At 42.0% G+C, this 21,503-nt stretch overlaps 1 protein-coding gene across 2 annotated transcripts in view; it reads right to left on the bottom strand.

The window, feature by feature from the left end:
- Positions 1 to 4,969: 4,969 nt before the first annotated feature.
- The window catches only part of EPC1 (enhancer of polycomb homolog 1), a 96,165-nt gene continuing 79,631 nt past the window's right edge, over positions 4,970 to 21,503 (bottom strand). For both annotated transcript variants that reach the window (XM_073581687.1, XM_073581686.1), the window contains 4 exons: positions 17,056 to 17,171; positions 14,319 to 14,460; positions 13,865 to 14,237; positions 4,970 to 6,604 (listed from right to left, as the gene is read on the bottom strand). In XM_073581687.1, the coding sequence (XP_073437788.1) occupies positions 6,532 to 6,604; positions 13,865 to 14,237; positions 14,319 to 14,460; positions 17,056 to 17,171 (704 nt within the window). In that variant the 3' untranslated portion in view covers positions 4,970 to 6,531. The remainder of the gene's footprint in view (positions 6,605 to 13,864; positions 14,238 to 14,318; positions 14,461 to 17,055; positions 17,172 to 21,503) is intronic.

Genomic DNA, 21,503 nt, shown 5'->3' with positions numbered 1-21,503 from the left:
ACAGACGTGACGTCGCGGGTCTGTGAGAAGTGCTACCTCCACATGCTTGTCAGACGCGGCCGGAAATTTCTGTTCTTACTGTTGCCATTGGCTGTCGGGCATCATGGCGATATATTTAAGATGGAGCACTGCCCCCCAAGGAAGCAACAGAGAAACGTGCGTCGGGGCACTTGCGCACTGGTTGGGCTCTGGCATGGGTAAGAAAATGTGGTGTTACTGCTAATACTTGGCGTTTACCTATGGGTGGATTTCTATTTACTAGGGTTACAATTGTAGACATTGTTGCATAGAATCATAGAATCGTAGAGTTGGAAGAGACCTCCTGGGCCATCTGGTCCAACCCCCTGCTCAAAGCAGGATTCGCTAAATCATCCCAGTCAGATGTCTGTCCAGCCTGTTTAAAGACTTCCATTGAAGTCCATTGACACCCCTGCAATTCTGTCAGATAATACTCAGTTTCTTCCTGAAAATTATTGCAATCACAAATTCTTTGGTATTATTATCTTCATTTAATTTGTCTTAAATGAAAAAACACAAAAGAGAATGAAGCAAAACATTGATCATTTCACACAAAACTCCAAAAATGGGCCAGACAAAACTACTGGCACCCTCAGCCTAATACTTGGTTGCACAAGCTTTAGCCAAAATAACTGCGACCAACCGCTTCCGGTAACCATCAATGAGTTTCTTACAATGCTCTGCTGGAATTTTAGACCATTCTTCTTTGGCAAACTGCTCCAGGTCCCTGATATTTGAAGGGTGCCTTCTCCAAACTGCCATTTTTAGATCTCTCCACAGGTGTTCTATGGGATTCAGGTCTGGACTCATTGCTGGCCACCTTAGAAGTCCCCAGTGCTTTCTCTCAAACCATTTTCTACTGCATTTTGAAGTGTGTTTTGGGTCATTGTCCTGCTGGAAGACCCATGACCTCTGAGGGAGACCCAGCTTTCTCACACTGGGCCCTACATTATGCTGCAAAATTTGTTGGTAGTCTTCAGACTTCATAATGCCATGTATATGGTCAAGCAGTCCAGTGCTGGAGGCAGCAAAGCAACCCCAAAACATCAGGGAACCTCCGCCATGTTTGACTGTAGGGACCGTGTTTTCTTTGAATGCCTTTTTTTCTCCTGTAAACTCTATGTTGATGCCTTTGCCCTAAAAGCTCTACTTTTGTCTCATCTGACCAGAGAGCATTCTTCCAAAACGTTTTAGGCTTTTTCAGGTAAGTTTTGGCAAACTCCAGCTTGGCTTTTTTATGTCTCGGGGTAAGAAGTGGGGTCTTCCTGGGTCTCCTACCATACAGTTCCTTTTCATTCAGATGCCGACAGATAGTACGGGTTGACACTGTTGTACCCTCGGACCGCAGGGCAGCTTGAACTTGTTTGGATGTTAGTCGAGGTTCTTTATCCAACATCCGCACAATCTTGCGTTGAAATCTCTTGTCAATTTTTCTTTTCCGTCCACATCTAGGGAGGTTAGCCACAGTGCCATGGGCTTTAAACTTCTTGATGACACTGCACACGGTAGACACAGGAACATTCAGGTCTTTGGAGATGGACTTGTAGCCTTGAGATTGCTCATGCTTCCTCACAATTTGGTTTCTCAAGTCCTCAGACAGTTCTTTGGTCTTCTTTCTTTTCTCCATGCTCAATGTGGTACACACAAGGACACAGGACAGAGATTGAGTCAACTTTAATCCATGTCAACTGGCTGCAAGTGTGATTTAGTTATTGCCAACACCTGTTAGGTGCCACAGGTAAGTTACAGGTGCTGTTAATTACACAAATTAGAGAAGCATCACATGATTTTTCGAACAGTGCAAATACTTTTGTCCACCCTCTTTTTTATGTTTGGTGTGGAATTATATCCAATTTGGCTTTAGGACAATTATTTTTGTGTTTTTTCATTTAAGACAAATTAAATAAAGATAATACCTAAGAATTTGTGTTTGCAATCATTTTCTGGAAGAAACTGAGTATTATCTGACAGAATTGCAGGGGTGTCAATACTTTTGGCCACAACTGTATTTAATAAGATCTCTTGCAATGGAAAAAGGTAAAAGCTCCAAATAATCTGGTTTTCCAGTAACACAGTGGTATCCAGAGAAAGATGCTTTAAATGTGGCTGCATCAGTATAGTGATTGGAGCTGTCCATCGTGATCATCCAAGCACAAGAGAGGAGCAGTAGGGGCAGACATCAGAAGTGAAGTCACTTAAAGGGGCTCTCTGCTTTTAGAAAAGTGAACCCCGAATATTTCCTGTAATATAAAGTCATGTACGGTAATACTCAAGCCTCCCGGGGACCAGGGCTGGCTCTTTGATGCTGCTACAGTCTCTGTTTTTGCTGCAACAGTGACATAATATCAACTGATAAAATCACAGCTGCAGTCAGTGAAGCACTCAACTCACCGGCTCTTACAGACTACATAGTCTGAGCTCAGTGATGGGCTGCAGCGGTGATGTGAGCGGTCAATGCTGCTGCAGCAGCCAAAACATTGAGACTGGAGCAGCAACAAAGGGCCTTCCCGGGTCCCCGAGAGGTTTGAGCATTAGCGGATTCTAGTTTATATTTGGGACCCCCTTTAAGTTCGTATGTGGTGTGTTTAAATGGAGAAACCGTGTAACATAATCCAGTACCATACAAGACGACATTTCATCAGCTCGAATATTCACACTGCAGATACGGTATCTTCTGTGCATAAAATGAAGTGTGGGGGCAGATTTTTATACCCACAGCATGTCAGTTCTTTGTGTGGATCCATCAGGAATTTTCATTCAGTGCAATTGAAAGGGTGAAATATGTATAAAATGTGCATGTAACCACACACAGTGCCGCAAAGTCTGCACCGAGTATGCAACGAGTGAGCTTAGCCTAAGGCCTGTGGTTATGCTGGTCATTTTGATTTGCGTTCCATGCATCACTATCGTCACCAATAGTCCTGGGATAAGGCATTATCTGATCATGCTCGAATAATATGTTCCAGTCCCCGCGGCTGCATGTCTCGTGGCTGTTAGAAAGCTGCAACACATGCAAGGATTGCCTGTTTTTTTGGCATTCTCTGCATGTGTTGCTTCTGTCGAAAAGACACGAGACATGCAGCCTTTCGAGCATGCCGAAGACACTCTGTTAGCACTCGAGCATGCTCAGATAACACCAAAGAAAGGTGGATTTGTCCCGCTCAATCCACCTTTTAATTTTGCAGATTTCCTGAAAAAAAAAAAAAAAAGAGAACAGGAAGTTAAAATGTAAAAAAGCCCTAGGGGTCGATGTGAGAATTTCAATTTTTTTTTTTTTTTTTTAATACAAGCAGGAAGAAATAGAAAAGAAAGTGTATTCAGAGCATCTGAAGTAGTCTTATAGTTAGAATCCAGATAAAAAGTAGGGTGTGTTGTCGACGAGTTCAGAACAAAGCAGAAACGCCAAGTTTTTGAGGTTATTGGAGAGTTTCCGCTCCAAAAACTTAAGAGACCCCAAGGGGGAATAACTCGGCAGATCTTAAAACTGAAAATTGGTTCAAATCAGGAGAACTTTCCACATCATCTGCAGTGAATACGCTCTGTGTGAACTCACCCTAAGGATATATTAACATGCTGCTTTATCTAAATTTGCAGTTATCCATGCAGCTGCCACAGGAAGAAAAGAATTTCGATAAAGGAACCAGCGTTTCAGTTTCACTGTGTGAATGGAGCCCAGTATTAAGTTTTGTATTTCAGTTTGTTTTCAGGACCAGACAAGGACTGTGCAATCGATGATTTATGGTCACTTTACATAACTGCAAAAGTGTGTATAACCAATAAATCCCCCAGCACTAATCTGTACACGTGCTACCTGATTGAGGGCTTTACCAAAACTAGTGCAACCTGTTATTGGAAAAGTTATTATGGTGGGGGTCCCACATCCCTTCTTTCTCAAGCTTAGCTCACATTGAACAGGTCAGATTTAAATACTATGAAGAAGCGATAAATTACATGAGTAGCTCCATAGCGGCACATTTTAGCTGATCACTCAGTTTAGGTTAGTGTTTACACTGGTGTCATGTAGGCTATACATTGAGCAGTCTGACATGGTGCAGCCACATCTGATAAATCCCTCATAAAAATGGCATGGTTATTTTAATGCCTCGTTATAATATCAATAAAGAGATAAGTGGCTCCAGAACTCTACTTTCCAAATGTAAAAAGAAAAAAAAAAAGACTAACTAAAAAAACAAGTGAAAACCAACAGGTGGGTCACAACACTGGGCTGATAGGATGCACCTCTGTACTTTTTGTACTACTTGTAAGTAAGGATCTTGGGTTTTGCTTTCCAAAAATACATATTAAAAAGTACATTGAGAAGGCGGTGATGGCTTATGATAGCTGGAGTGCTCTCCGATGCTGAAAGCAGACGCAGCTTAGACTTTGCAGCATCTAGCCACATTCAGAGCTGCACTTACAAGCTGTAAGTGCTGCTCTCCTTGCCCAAGAGACCAGCCACCCATTACCGAGTAAGAAAAAAAATAATTAATGATAACTAGCCTTCAATGGCCCCATCTTTAGACTAGGGTCACACGGCAGATTATGCTACACACATGCTGATCAGTTTATATCTCATTTTTTCAGATGTGGAGAATAAAAGGGTAATTCTGCATTCTGTCAGTCTTTGAAAATTGGACCGCGGTCTGATATCATCTGAATGAAGTCAGATTCTTTCCATGGATCCATAGACATGAATGGCAGAGTGAGAGGAAAAAAAACCGTGCACGGCCCCATAGAATAACATGGGGATGATTATTATGATCATGTGCCCGAGCCCCTAGCATGCACAATGAATCTGACCAATATGGGATCATTTTCATCCCTCCTGTAAATCATATACCCGTGTGGAAACACTCACACGCTGCTTTATGTATCACGAGAAGACGTCCTCCGTTCAGGGTCGGAATGAAAGAAAACCACACTGGAATCTAGAACCACGAGGAGCCAGATAATAGTTTATGTATTTTAATATTTCCTTAATTTAGTGGGAGCTTTTCTTTCCTTCCATTTAAGAAACAAGTGCAGAACATTGAATTGAAATTGACAATGTACTTTAGAGCGGAAATTAATACAGAAAAGAAAAAGAAGAAACATCACCACACATTTTCGTTTGTCAACATGTAATGCCCTGGGTTTATTTATTTTTTTTTTTTTTGTGAGAATTCATTCACAATGTTATTTCCAGGTGGGATTTAAAAAAAACCTCAAGGATAATGTTATGCCACTGGACTGGGCATTCAGACTTCGGTACTGACAAAGCGTTAGTAGTCTGTAAAGTACCATGCTCTTCACAGAAGAGAGCGCATATTTCCAAAGGAAGGCACCCGATAGTTGTGGTTCTGGCCCTGCAGCCTTCTGGAGAAAATATCGGAAAAATAAAAAGCTGGCTGTTCTAGAAACTGGAATGATGATACACGTACAGCAATTACTGCATTCTTCTCCCTTATGTCCTTGTGTATTCTTAAGAACAAGTAAAGAATGAAGTCTTTTACAATTACACAATAAAAAAATACAATTTTTTTAAAGTGTTTTTTTTCTAAAAAAAAAAAAAAAAAAAAAAAAAAGGCGGACAACATAAAAAAAAAACTCCAGTTGAATGGACTCCATTTGCATACTTGATTTAACACTTTTTTTTTGGTGTAGGAGGAGGAAATGGGGCAGGAGGGTTGGGAAAATGGGGGGGGGGGTTGTTTGTAAAGCAGCAACAAAACCTTAGTGCTTGAAGTACCAGAAACCACCCTACGTGACGACGTACAGGTGAATGGGGAAGGGAAGATACAAGAGACTTATTATCTTGTCACTTCTGATTTTAGAACAGGAAGATCCCCCATTAGTACATTCCCCGTTATTTAAAGAAATAATTATAAAAAAAAAAAAAAAAAAGATGCCTTTTTTTCTTAAGATTCTGTATGTATGTCACCATTTCTTCACATGATACAGAGAACTCAGAGACCCGGTGGGGAACCAAGTTATGTTATACCATTTACAAAATACCAAGGAGTCCACAGCTACCTAACACATTTACTACAGCACAGGAACCAATGAAGGTACAGTGTACAAAAAACTGTAAACACGGCACAATAAATAGATAAAACAGCAGGTTCCGCACCATGCACATGATGTGATGACACTTCTCATCTCTATACAATCTCACACTCTTACTTTGTTGCAGTTTTTGTTTTTCCCGTTTTGTCCCCCCCCAGCCCACCCCAAGTGCAAAGCATCACAAATGAACAGTTCTGTATTCAAGTAACATATATACAAGGGTATTACAAATATGCAGTACTGTACAGATAATTGCTGTATTCATAATTTACAGATGTTTATTCTTTCCTATTAACAGTACGAAAAAAGAAAAGAAATCAAAGCATGAGAGATGTGCGTTGCTGTTGAGTCCCCACAGCTGCGGTTGAAATGCAGTGTGCTGCTTCCCATCATCCCGTGCATTCATAATGCTACTGATGCATAGCACCTAAACCAGTCCCCAAGGCTGCAGTCCCAGTCCTGCCAAAGCTACGTCACTTCCATCGCTACTGTGTTGTCGGCTATACTGTTCAATGCTGGCTTTTCTGCTTCATGGTTTTCCCTGTAAAAGAAAATAAAAGGTGTTAGTGAAACATAAAATAAGAAAGACTGTTCACAAGCTGAATAATACACGCAACAATAAAACCAGGCTCCGATATCTCTGCTTCTTCCCGTGACATCGCCCCTGCATTACTACAAAACGACTGCAATTGGCTCCAACATCAAAAAATGGTAAGACAGGATGTTGAGAAGGCTGAACTTTTAAATTCCTATTTTGCATCTGTTTTCTCTCAGAAAGGAAATGTAACATCAACTGTTATTCACTGTCCTATTAAGGGAGTAGAAGAATCCAGGATATCTATAAACAGAAAGATAGTGAGGAAACACTTAGCTAACCTAAATGAATTCAAGTCTCCAGGTCCAGATGAATTACACCCCAGAGTACTGAAGGAGATAGCAGAAGAAATTTTTGAACCCCTCTCCATAATCTTTGAAAATTCTTGGAGAACAGGAGAAGTGCCAGAAGACTGGAGAAGAGCAAATGTTGTTCCTATCTTCAAAAAGGGGAAGAAGGTGGACCCAGGCAACTATAGGCCGGTGAGTCTGACTTCTATACCAGGAAAGATCTTTGAACAAATTATTAAACAACATGTATGTCAATACCTGGATAAGAATGAAGTGATTAAACAGAGTCAGCATGGGTTTGTAGCTAATAAGTCATGTCAGACTAACTCAATTTCCTTCTATGACGGTATCACTGATTGGGTGGATCAAGGAAATGCTGTAGATATAGTATATCTTGACTTCAGCAAAGCATTTGACAAAGTCTCTCATACAATCCTTATTAAAAAAATGACTAAGTATGGAATGGACAAGGCAACTGTTAGGTGGATTCATAACTGGCTTAGTGATCGGACCCAAAGAGTGGTCGTAAATGGCTGCACATCCAGTTGGAAGAATGTCTCAAGTGGGGTACCACAGGGCTCTGTCCTGGGCCCTGTATTGTTCAACATCTTTATCAACGATTTAGATGAAGGAATTGAGGGTAAACTGATTAAATTTGCTGATGACACAAAGCTAGGAGAGATAGCTAATACTAGAGAAGAGAGAGAGAGGATTCAAAAAGATATAAATAAACTGGAGAAGTGGGCAGCAACTAACAGAATGCTTTTTAACAGGGAGAAATGCAATGTACTACATCTGGGCAATACAAATGAAAAAAGCATATATAGAATGGGAGGAATAGGGCTAAGTGACAGCACATGTGAAAAAGACTTGGGTATACTAATAGATCACAGACTGAATATGAGTCAACAGTGTGATGCAGCAGCAAAAAAGGCAAATGCAATTCTAGGATGTATTAACAGAAGCATACAGTCTAGATCACGTGAAGTCATTATTTCCCTCTACTCCTCTTTGGTCAGACCTCATCTGGAATATTGTGTCCAGTTTTGGGCACCACATTTTAAAAAAAGACATCAACAAATTGGAGCAAGTTCAGAAAAGAGCGACCAGAATGGTGACCGGTCTGCAAACCCTGTCTTATGAGGAAAGGTTGCAGGATTTGGGAATGTTTAGTTTGCAAAAGAGAAGACTGAGAGGAGACTTAATAGCTGTCTACAAATATCTAAAGGGCTGTCACATTGTAGAAGGATCAACTTTATTCTCATTTGCACAAGGAAAGACTAGAAGCAATGGGATGAAACTGAATGGGAGGAGACACAGATTAGATATTAGAAAAAACTTTTTGACAGTTAGAGTGATCAATGAGTGGAACAAGCTGCCACGAGAAGTGGTGAGTTCTCCTTCAATGGAAGTCTTCAAACAGAGGCTGGACAGACATCTGACTGGGATGATTTAGCGAATCCTGCTTTGAGCAGGGGGTTGGACCAGATGGCCCAGGAGGTCCCATCCAACTCTACCATTCTATGATTCTAAAAAATGTCAGTTCATCGTATGACCATAACTGGTACCCTGCGCCAGTCACTGCCGATCCACTATAGAAACATTCCTCACCCATGCAGCTTTGCACCTCCTGGCATCTCCTCCCCAATCTCAATCTAATACCCTTGCTCCATGCTTGAGGTTGAAGGGGTTGTATGTATGATAGGTGATAACATGTTGATAATTGGGGTCCAACAGATAGAAAAATAGGAAACTTTGTTTCTCCCTTTAGAATCACGCGGCAGTGCGTCTATGTGACCTGCATTCCCCTTATGCCCTATAGGGCTGCTGTGCTGTTTCCAGCAACCCAGCTGAGCAGCGGTTGGGCGTCCGACCTCCTGTGTCTTTCTGTAATAGGGCTAAAAATTTTCTTCTCTTGCTTGGTGCTGGTCCCATTGATCGGCATATTATCAGCTGTCTTTTGGGTATCATTTTCTATGGACTCCTCTGAAACCACAAGCTCACACCAATACTTTTCTGTTGCTGCACCAGTTTTCTCTAGAATGCACCTACCAAACTTTCTAATGTTGTAGAAAATGGCTGCCGGAGGCCGATGCATGCACAATTGAGATCTTGGAAGATGACAGCTTGGTGCAGAGTTCTCAATTTACGCATGCGCCGCCTCTGGAGGGCATTTTCCCAGAGTCCACTGCATCAAAGAATACTGCAGGGCTCCTGGCTTTCAAAAAAAAAAGTGTTGGCAGAGCCCCATCACCCACAAACACCTCGTCGTACCAGCCTGAGGCCCACAGTCATCACCCGACTCCTGCCTCCGCCAGAAGCTTCTTGCAGCAGCGAACCTGGGACCCCACTCTACTGCAGCTGCAATTCGGACAATAAGAGCCCCCCCCCCCCCATCATTTCCCTCAAAATTTTTTTGGGAAAAAAGTGTGATTTGTAATCTGAAAAATACGGTAATACCCACACATTTACAGTGGCTTGCAAAAGTATTCACCCCCATGGCAATTTTTCAGATTTTGGTTTGCTCTGGTGAACTGCAATCTTCATCTTGGACCTCAGATTCTCAATTGGATTAAGGTCTCAGCTTTCACTAGGTAACTCCAAAACATTTACACCTTTCTCCTTAAACCACTCGAGTGGATTTAACAGAACACTTTGGGTCATTGTCTTGTTGGAAGGTGAACCTCCGCCCCAGTCTCAAACCACTGACAAAACAGGTTTTGCTCAAAATTATCCCTGTATTTTTCACCATCCATCTTCCCCTCAACCTGGATCATTTTCTCTGCCCGTGCTACGGAAAAACATACACACAGCATGATGCTGTTACCACCAAGTTTCTCTGTGGGAATGGTGTTCTTGGGGTGATGAGTGGTGTTGGTTTGGCCCCAGACATAGCATTTACCTTGATTGCCATAAAGTCCAATTTTGGTGTCATCTGACCACAGTACCTTCCTCCATACACTTGTGGAGTCTCCCATATGTCTTTTGGAAAACTCAAAATGAGCCTCACAATTTTTGTGTGTAAGTAAAGGTTTTTATCTGCCCACTTTACCATAAAGGCCATCTCTATGGCGTGTATGGCTTATTGTGGTCGTATGGACAGATATTTCAGTCTCTACTTGGGAACTCTGCAGTTCCTTCAGGGTTACTTTTGGTCTCTATGCTGCATGTCTGATTAATGCCTCTTTGCCCAGGCTGAGAGTTTTGGTGGGCGGCCCTCCGGGGGATCATCAGAAATTGGGGTATTTTTTTTTTTTTTAATAACTCAATCCTCACTTGAACTTCACAACAACTTTGTACCTGACTTGTTTGGAGATCTTGGTCTTCATGGTGTGGTTTGGTTCGTGCTGCCTCTTGTTAATGGTGTTGCAGGCTATGAGGCCTTTCAGGAAACGTAAAGCGTATATACAGTTGTGCGCACAAGTTTACATACTCCGGCAGAATTTTTGCTTTCTTGGCCTTTTTTCAGAGAATATGAATGATAACACCAAACTTTTTCTTCACTCATGGTTAGTGGTTGGGTGAAGCCATTTATTGTCAAACTACTGTGTTTTCTCTTCTTAAATCATAACAACAACCCAAAACATCCAAATGACCCTGATCAGAAGTTCCCATACCCTGGTGATTTTAGCCTGATAACATGCACAGAAGTTGACACAAATGGGTTTGACTGGCTACTAAAGGTAACATCCTCACCTGTGACCTGTTTGCTTGTAATCAGTGTGTGTGCATAAAAGCGGAGTCAGTTTCTGGGATCCAGACAGACTCTTGCATCTTTCATCCAGCCACTGATGTTTCTGGATTGAGAGTCATGGGAAAAGCAAAATAATTGTCAATGGATCTACGGGAAAAGGTAGTTGAACTGTATAAAACGGGAAAGGGATGCAAAAAGATATCCAAGGAATTGATAATGCCAGTCAGCAGTGTTTAAACTGTAGTTAACAAATGGAAAATCAGAGGCTCTGTAAAAACAAAACCACGGTCAGGTAGCTCAACAAAAATGTCATCCACAACTGCCAGGAAAATTGTTTGGGATGCAAAGAAAATCCCACAAATAACATCAACTGAAATACTGGACTCCGAAAACTAGCGGTGTGGCTATTTCAAGATGCACAATAAGAAGTCACTTGAATAAAAATGGGCTGCATTGTCGAGTCACCAGAAGAAAGACATTACTACGCAAATGCCACAAGTGATGAGACCACAACTGAACTTTTTGGCCACAACCATAACATTTGGAGAGAGGTCAACAAAGGCCTATGATGAAAGGAACACCATTCCTACTGTAAAGCACGGAGGTGGATCGCTGATGTTTTGGGGATGAGTGAGCTATAAACTTGGTAAAAGTTGAAGGAAAGATGAATGCAGCACGTGATCAGCAAACAGTGGAGGCAATTTTGCAATCATCAGCCCGGAAGCTGCGCATGGGATGTACATGACAACGATCCAAAACACAAGGCCAAGTTGACCTGTCATTGGCTACAGCAGAAGAAAGTGAGAGACCATCTCGGTCTCCTGACCTCAATATTATTGAGCCACTATGGGGAGATCTCAAGCACGCAGTTTAGGCAGCCCACGAATTCACAGGAACTGGAGGTTTTTTTGCCAAGAAGAGTGGGCAGCTTTACTATATGAGAAAATAAAGAACCTCATCCACAACTACCACAAAATACTCCAAGCTGTCATTGATGTTAGAGGGGACAATACACAGTATTAAGAAATGAGGTATGTGAACTTTTGATCAGGGTCATTTGGATGTTTTGGGTTGTCATTATTGTTAGGAACGGCGGAACACACTAAATAAAAATATAAATAAAGTGCGTTCGCCGCTCGGGGGTCCACCGTGCAGTAGGTGAAATAACCGCTGCTAAGTGGTGGCAGGAGCAATATGGCGGAATTGCACACAGGGTTAAACTCCACCCAGGTGCGCAGAGCAATCTCAGTTAAACTCACATAGAAGCCAAAAGTACAAACACAAGTATCTGAGCCTGTTGTAGTCACAGCACTCAGTAAGAAACGCACACACGGTATATGGTCACAGGAGTATCCTAAGATGGCGGCACTACGTCCGTCTAGACCAACCGTGTGCGCGGCGTTGCAAGTGCAAACGCAAAGGAGGCTGCTACTGCAGCGCGGCGTGGACATTGCCGCCAAACGACAAAGGCAAGGCGCAAGCGCAATGTCGGACGCTAGCAGCTGTGCAAGTTGAAGCAGAGGAGCGCTGGCACTGAAACTAACTCAGTCCCTATTCACATGCGTAATATCAGAGGGAAAGGGTTTCAAATGAGTCAGTCACCAGAATCATGCATCCGTCCTCATACACACAGCAGCAAATATGACTATACTAGCGCTTGGCGGAACAGCCATGCGCGCCTTTTATAGCAGCCGGGACCTTCTGCACGCTTCCAGATCTCTGAGGTGGACCAATGAGAACTGGAGCGGGACCTGAGCACATGACTCCCGATCTTCAATGGGAGATCGTCCCATGAGCATGCCCAGTAAGAGGACAGAAGGACTTGGCCTCAGGAGAGATTTGCTGCAAGGCAATCTCCTCTGCAATCTCCTCTGCAGTGGAAAAATAGGAGGAGAGTGCAGAATGTGAGGATCTGGATCCCTGCTGAGTAAACGCAGGAATCCGACTCCTAACAATTATGATTAAGAAAACACAGTAGTTTGTCAATTACTGGCTTCACCCAGCCAGAAACCATGAGTGGAGAAAAAGTTTTGGTGTTATCATTCATATTCTCTGAAAAAAGGCCAAGAAAGCAAAAATTCTGCCTGGGTATTTAAACTTTTGAGCACAACTGTACTGACAGACATGTGACACTGAGATTGCACACAGGATATCCTGACTCTAAGCACGTGACTTATGAAGGTAATTGCTTGCACTAGAAATGTTTAAAGCCTTCATTGCACAATAGGGGAATACATATGCACATGACAATTTTTAATTATTTGATCCCATAAATTGAATTTATGCCTATATTTTTCTCACTTCACTAACTTAGACTATTTAGTGCAGATGCATCACACACAAATCGGATTACAAAAATAAACAAAGGCTGTAATGTAACCAAATGGGTAAAAAGCCATGAGGGTGAAAACTTTCGCATGCCACTGTAACTTATTATTTTCTTACAATGAACGCCCTTACAAGCAGTGCCATCACTAGTATTTTTTTACCTGTTAATTATTTTGTTGTTCTGTAAAGTCTAGTTACTCAAGTACCCTACAAGTGTGAAACGAAACAGAATATGTTTGCGCTTTATAAAAATTAATAATTAATCACAAACTGAAGCCAGAGGTGAGCAGACAAATAGACAAAATGATTTATAAGAGAGAAAGCAGTTAGGCATTTGTATACATTGCTCAACGCGACACCTAAAATTCACGGATTTGACATCAGTGTCTGTGCTTATGATGGCTCACAGTCCTATTACCCAAAACATCCCACTTCTTCATTGTGAAGAGATTGGAATATGTAACTTACAGGAACCATCCAAAGAGTAAACAAAAAAAACAAAAAAACAAAACACAACAGATGCTAGAATATGTCTGCCCTCCTCCTACAAGGTTATAAGTAAATTTTTAAAGTCCTTGTAGTACCTCACCTATATGTGATTGTATATAGCAAGCTGTATTCTAAAGGAGGGGTTGGTTTTTAATAAGATTTGATCAAACATATTTATAAATCATAAATTTATAGTTCAAAGAAACTGTGTTACCCAGGAAAAGAAAGCGAAAGAGAGGGGAAGAGCATGAAAGAGAGGAAGAGCAAACTCGTGGAGGCAGCAAACAACTACTGGAAGGTCTATACACAGCATGAACCCATTGCCTTCTCCTCAAAAGCTTTTGCGGTATGTAACATACAACAGCACTGCTAATCATTTTCTGCTAGGTGTCGGTGGGCTCTTACCTTGGTACTCCATCCACAGAAGATGCTGCTGGAATCTTGGGTACCTGACAATTAGCTGCCGCTGCTGCAGCGAGCTTTAAGGCAGATGGGGGAACAGCACTTAAAGTCCTGGGTAAATGGCGTGCATTGAGGGGTATAGAGTTTACAGTGGCAACGGACGAGGGTACAGTTAATCGGATGTTATTCCCAATCAGGACCTGAGTTGTTGCAGAATTGGCAGCAGTTACTTGGTGACTCAGAGTGCTGTGGGAACTCGCAGTCTGTGTTATATTGGAAGGATGTAGCAAGGCTGAACCAGTTGATGTCGATGATGAACTTGTATGTACGAGTGCTGCAGGCGTATTACTACTGAGGTGTAAGCCCTTGTATACTCCTGTAAAGAGACAAACCACATCAGCAATGGGACATTTAGGAAACAATTCAACACATTCAGTCTTCGGGCATCATGGCATACCTGAGGCTTGAAGAATGCCATTCACTCCAATGCCAAGGACAACATCATCCTTCATCTTGATGGCCATCAGCTGTTCAGACGTTACCAAAGCTGTAACAGCAAACTGAGCACTGGCAGAGTCTAACGTCTTCGAAACAAAACCCTAAGAAAAATTATATATTAGGATCTGAATAGCTGAATATTTCCAGAAAGAGAAAACTGAGCTGCTGTTACAATGTAATCAATAAACCATAACTGGGCAGACATGCCGGGAATTACAAAAGCCATTGTATTGTGCTTAATAGTGCTGTTGAATCATTACAATCTAACATTGCGGGTTGGAAAGCCAGAAGTGTCCGTGCAGGCAGCGGCTCCCTTATTTGTAATTTTACATCCAAGGTCAATTTTAGCTCCAATGTTTCTCCAATTCATCTTTATGATGGAGATTTGGATCAAGAATTCTAGAAAGTATTAACCAATACAATAACATATCAATATGTGGCGCTTGTGAGCTTAATGAATACTGTTATCACGGTCTTGTTAACGATGGGTTATCTGCAGATAACATTTTAATTTTTCTGCACTGGAACACTATAAAGAATCAGTGAGAAATAATAATAATTTTTATTTTTATATAGCGCGAACATATTCCGCTGCGCTTTACAGTTTGCACACATTATCATCGCTGTCCCTGATGGGGCTCACAAACTAAATTCCCTATCAGTATGTCTTTGGAATGTGGGAAGAAACCAGAGAACCCGGAGAAAACCCATGCAAACACAGGGAGAACATACAAACTCCTTGCAGATGTTGTCCTTGGTGGGATTCGAACCCAGGACTTCAGCGCTGCAAAGCTGCAGTACTATCCACTGAGCCACCGTGCTGCCCTAAATCAGCACCATTTGAGTCCTCCTCACCCTCTCAATATAGGTGCAACACCACTATTTTGCATGGAGTGATGAGGCAAAACAATGGAACAGAAGCTTTGTTTACAGTTGAAGGGTAAAGATGGGATGATCTAGGTCAGGGGTCCTCAAACTACGGCCCGCGGGCCACATGCGGCCCGCCAAGGACTTTTATCCGGTCCCCCGCCAGGCCGACGGTGAACTCATGAACTGCACTGCAGTTCAATGCCGGCGAGCTCTGTAATCGCGGGCGGGACGAGGCGCCGAGGAAAGGCGTTACGCAGCCCTCCGTATGCAGCACAGCACAGTGCACACAGACGGCGTGATTGTCATCACGCCGCCTGCGCGGCCTGATGACGTCACGCCGCCTGTGTGCCTGAGCAGGAAGAAGACTGAGATGAGCGGGCGCCTCTTCAGAGCAGCGGGGGACATAGGTGAGTACTTTAACGCCGGGTCCTATTGGGGTCATTTACCTGCCTAATGGGGACCTGTGCTGCCTAATGGGGACATTTACCTGCCTAATGGGGACATGTGCTGCCTAATGGGGACCTGTGCTGCCTAATGGGGACATTTACCTGCCTATTGGGGACATTTACCTGCCTATTGGGGACCTGTGCTGCTTATTGGGGACCTGTGCTATCTATTGGGGCCTATGATGCCTATTGGGGACATTTACCTGCCTTTTAGGGACCAATGCTGCCTATTGGGGATTCTTGCACCACACCAATCTGAGCCGGAGGTAAAAGTGGAGTTCCACCAATATGGGCACTGGTGAGGCTGCGCTGATGGGCACTGATCAGGCTGCGCTGAGGGGCACTGATCAGGCTGCGCTGAGGGGCACTGATCAGGCTGCGCTGAGGGGCACTGATCAGGCTGCGCTGAGGGGCACTGATCAGGCTGCGCTGATGGGCACTGATCAGGCTGCGTTGATGGGCACTGATCAGGCTGCATTGATGGGCACTGATCAGGCTGCATTGATGGGCACTGATCAGGCTGCATTGATGGGCACTGATCAGGCTGCATTGATGGGCACTGATCAGGCTGCATTGATGGGCACTGATCAGGCTGCATTGATGGGCACTGATCAGGCTGCATTGATGGGCACTGATCAGGCTGCATTGATGGGCACTGGTCAGGCTGCATAGATGGGCACTGAGCAGGCTGCATAGATGGGCACTGAGCAGGCTGCATTGATGGGCACTGATCAGGCCACATTGATGGGCACTGATCAGGCCACATTGATGGGCACTGATCAGGCCACATTGATGGGCACTGATCAGGCCACATTGATGGTCAGTGCAGTCTGTATGTCTCTGTGTGGGCAATTTTATTGCTGGTATATTGTTTTTGTAGCGCTGTATATATGTTGGTATTTTACTAATAGCAATTTTGAATCCCTAGGAAACAATGATATCAAGAAAGAGAAAAAATTGACTCGAAGTGTAGGATATTCGAAGAACCCAATAAAATCGGTAAGTTTGATGATTTAACTTCATTTTAATATTGTATTTGTTCCTATTTTTGTTTTATTACCTCTAAATAAGATATGTGCAGTGTGCACAGGAATTTATTCATAATTTTTTTTAAACTATATTCCGGCCCTCCAATGGTCCGAGGGACCGTGATCTGGCCCCCTGTTTAAAAAGTTTGAGGACCCCTGATCTAGGTGTTCAGGGGATTGGTAAATCTGATGGAGGAGTGGAATGTGCCCATGTGGAGGGTCAGCAATTCTGTGTTAGATTGGAGTACTTGCGTCAGTGATTGGAAACATCAGCAAGAACCAGAATTTCACATCACGCAGATTTTACAGGCTAGCAAACACATATTCAGCATAATGAGAGCGCCATGATTACCTGTGAAGTGTTGGCGGATGAGTTATTTGCTTGCTGTTGATGGATTTGAGCAATTTGCTGTTTCTGCATTAGTGCCAGTTGTTGTTGATGCTGCTGGTATTGTTCGGCTGTAAATGCTGAAAGTAAAAGTGGTATATATTAGTGTGTGACCACAAGAGGAGATGACAGTGCTCCAAACTGGAGCTAGAAATGCTGTCCTAATGCCATTGTCCCACAGCTGCTTACCACAATACTGTGTACTCAGCATGTCCATGCTACAATTCATGACAGACCTCATACGATTACTCTACCTGTGCAGTGCACTGCTTGCTCTATAGCAGCATTTTCCATTTAGATGACAGCAATTAGTGCTCCTGCTTCTTTAAGGTTTACAAATTTTAACCCGTGAAGAAGTTCATAAGTGCGATAAAACCGCAATGAGGTGGACGCAGATCTGCCATTATTTTTATTTATTTTTTTTTTTTTTGGGGGGGGGGGGGGGGGAAGTGTTAACACAGTGTGTTAAATTGAGATTTTCGTTTAGAATTTTATCCTAAGTCATGTGACAAGGCTCGTTAGAGGGTCGATATTGACTTTTAGGATTGCTCTCTGTAGGTGCACTAGAGGTCTAGTCCTCTTCCTCTCTGAAGAGACAATTTGAGAGACTTTACCACTTGGATTATTGCAGTCACTGAAACCTGTTCAGTGCTGTGGAGTGGGAGTTGTGGAGTCTGAAAAATATGGACAGACTCCTAAAATATATAATAAATTGGGTACAGCAGTTCAATGCAGTATATGCTGAATATTTTTTTCTAAAGAATTTGGGAAAGTTATGAAATGGCCTATAATTGTTCAGTTCCTGATCGTGGCTTTTAGTGGAGATGAATCTGTGCTTCACTTTATGTACATGCTCAGTAGTGAAGCTCCTTCATCTACAGAAAAGATGAAAAAGGCACTGGAAGGAATGCCTGCACTCATCTCAGAACTGCTGTATTTCAATAAATATAAGTTATGTTTTATCTAAATAGCTTGATAATTGTATAATGGTTATTAAAAGCCTGATGTTACCATTTCACTACAGTAAAAGGGGATACTAGAGAATAAAACTTACTTTTTTTGTATCAGATAATCATTTTCTGTTGGCTGCAGTTACACAGGAATCACTACTACAAAACTCCTCTGCTCATGTGATTATAAACAATTGTACGGCTTGTTACAGTATGTGGATTACACCTCTACTCGAAAATCAATGCACCTATCAAATGCATCCAAACACAAGAATGACTAGCCAAAAATACTGAATCCACGCGTTTTTGTATTATGCAGCACATCACTTCTTTTAGCGTTTTTGCAGCGTTTCACCCACTGAAAGCAATGTATAGTGCAAAAAACGCAGAAATATCAGGTTTTGCGGCGTTTTTTGGTGCCAAAACCTGATGAAGTTGAATCATATTTTTGTTTTACGCATATTGGGAACATAGGCTTACACTGAACCTGATGACTAATTCAGAATGCCAAAGTTCAGCTTTATATGGTATATATCAGAGAAACTTATTGTTAGAATGGATTACATTACACATATTGTAGAATTTCGGACGCTTTTATATAACAATTACAACTATAATATATCTAATACAATACACCAAAAAATGGAGTTCCATACAAAGAATAATAAAAAATTGCTTTTATTATACCACATGTTGTATATATGTAACAAACAAGTACTAAAAAACCCTAAAAAATCTTCCTTAAATTACATGGGTCCAGGGCATAACATACGTCATGGAAAATGTGTTACAATATTGATAAAGCACACGCGAAACGCGCGTCAAGGGGTGACACGAGGCTCCCGGGCATAATAATAGTACTACATATGGGTAAGCACTAATAAGCACGTTTAGTGATAATATATTGTTTTCCTTTAGCTAACGCTGGGCTGTTCACTGTTTGAGGGATAATTCCCATTGCATGAGATTTAATGCCTGCGGTATTTTAAGGACGTATATTTCTCTCATATGCTATTAATAGCTGGAATGTTATGTCAATATTGTAACACATTTTCCATGGCTTATGTGCTTTGATAAAATATAACAATATTTTTTTATATGCCCTGGACCCATGTAATTTAAGGAAGATTTTTTAGGGGTTTAAGTACTTTTTTGTTACATATGTACAACATTTGGTATAATAAAAGCAATTTTTTATTATTCTTTGTATGGAACTCCATTTTTTTTTTGGTGTATTGTATTGTTATCTGGAGTATACAATTTTAGTCCTTTTTATCTTATATATTTTGGGGTTGATATTTTTTGTCCATATATCATTGGATTTTACATTGATCTTATATACCCAATTTTTTTCTTGTTGGGAATTGTTTCAGCTTATAATATATCTAAGCACTGCACCTCATAATAAATTGACAGTAGTCATCTCATGGTCACAGTAATTATTAAAATGCAAGGCATTAACTATATATATATATATATATATATATATATATATATATATATATATATATATATATATATATACACACACACACACATACATACACACACACAACACGGGATCCACCATTTCACAGTAGGTGCTGGTCAGCGCTCACCCCCTTCGTTGCACAGATCACAGAGCCTGCCCACAGCACTCTCCTATAGAAGTCAATGAACATCTCTAGTCTTGGTTCCTATTGTCTAAATTGCTCCTGTTAGACTAATCGCATCTGAGGCAAAATGATAATCCTCATATTGACAATGGATTGAAGAAAAAATAAAAACAACAATGTAGAGAACAAAACTTAATGCGGATGTGAACTTAAACAACACTTCAGAACAAATGGTGACAAAATAAGTGGCTAAATTCTTTTCTCTGTTGAAGATATCGGCCTGTAAAATTTAGGTTGCCATTTATGCTATAATTCAACTGGGTGTTAGAGATTTGTCTCAGGGGGAATGTACTTATTCCCCTGTATATGAGGTTAACCAATCATAAGCAGGAGGTGGCATACAGGGAGAAAAAGAACACCCCCCCTTCTCTCCTCACAGATCTCTGCAGCTACTGCACAGACAGAGTAAGGCCAGGGTAAGATTTGCGAGAAACTCGCATGAGTCTGGCACTCGGGACCGGAGCGCTCAGCTGCATAAGAAATACATGCAGCCGCACACTCCGGTCCTGAGTGCCGGATATAAAGATGCGAGACTCGTGCGAGTTTCTCGCAAGTGTGATCCCGGCCTAAAGTTGAGTTATGCATCATTATAAACATTACCAGATCTTATCCTACAGTGCTGTCAGCTCTCACCCTCCTCCCTCCATACTGACTCCAGTAAGGAAAGTTATGGAAGTGTTTGTAATATTACATAACTGTGTAGCTACTATGTAATGATACTACATAACTCAAAACTCAAGACTCTGCAGACTTAGATGCTTATTACATCCTCCTTTCATTGTCCAATTCAGATTGCTTTGCTATACATAAAAGGTACTGTCACACTTAGCGATGTACCAGCGATCCCGACCAGCGACATGACGCGGTCAGGATCGCTGGTACATCGCTAAGTGGTCGCTAGTGAGCTGCCACACAGGCAGATCTCACTAGCGACATCGCTGGGGACGGGGGTCGCTACTTACCTGTCACACCAGGCGATCCTGCGTCCTCCCGCCCGGCTCCACGCGTCGCTCGTCGTCACAGCAGGAAGCGCCGCAGGAAGCTGACGACGAGAAACAGTCCAGGACGTTCTCGCGCGATCAGCGATAACCAGCGGGGGAGCCGGTCGTAGGTAAGTATCACACACAGAGATATTGCTAGCGATATCTCTTAGTGTGACTGGCCCTTTACTCTCTCTCTCTCTCCCGAGCCCCCCCCCCCCCCCCCCCATGGATAAAAAATTAATGACCTACCCCCTTAGAATAATACCTCTATATTAGATTGGTGGGGGTCAAACTCTCAGTCCCCCTTACAATCAGACATTAAAAAAAAAAAAAAAAAAAAAAAAAGTGTGGCGCTGTGCCTTTTCATGCTTTACAGTGCTCCATAAAAATCCACATATATAGTTGCAGCTGTGCAATAAAACTTTGTTCTATTCAATCTATCTGAAAACACCTTTAACACTTCTTAGAATAACATAGTGTTATCAGAGGAGAAGGTGAGGTCTACAACCATGTCAAAAACAGCAGCAGCACACTAGCAAAATAGAAGAAAAACTTACTGAAGATTTTTTATAATTGGCATTTAAGAAGCGAGAAAAAAAAAAAAAAAAAAAAAAAAACACACGTAAAAAGAGTATATAGCCTCAAAATTAACACGGAGCCTATATTTTTCTTCTAGATATGATAAAAATCAAGTTGTCATTTAGACTGTTTTAGGGTATTTGTTCAGAACTCGCAATTGTTAACATTTTGCAAACTAAGAGAAATATCATCAGCAAAAAACCTTCACACTCTCGTACTATTAAGTAGCAGCCGAGGCGCTTACT

Source organism: Dendrobates tinctorius, unplaced genomic scaffold (assembly GCF_039654945.1).
Source record: "Dendrobates tinctorius isolate UK_male_01 unplaced genomic scaffold, ASM3965494v1 ptg000070l, whole genome shotgun sequence".
Classification (NCBI taxonomy): Eukaryota; Metazoa; Chordata; class Amphibia; order Anura; family Dendrobatidae; genus Dendrobates; species Dendrobates tinctorius.
Note: the sequence above shows the minus strand (reverse complement) of the source record. Positions and strands in the feature narration are given on the sequence as shown.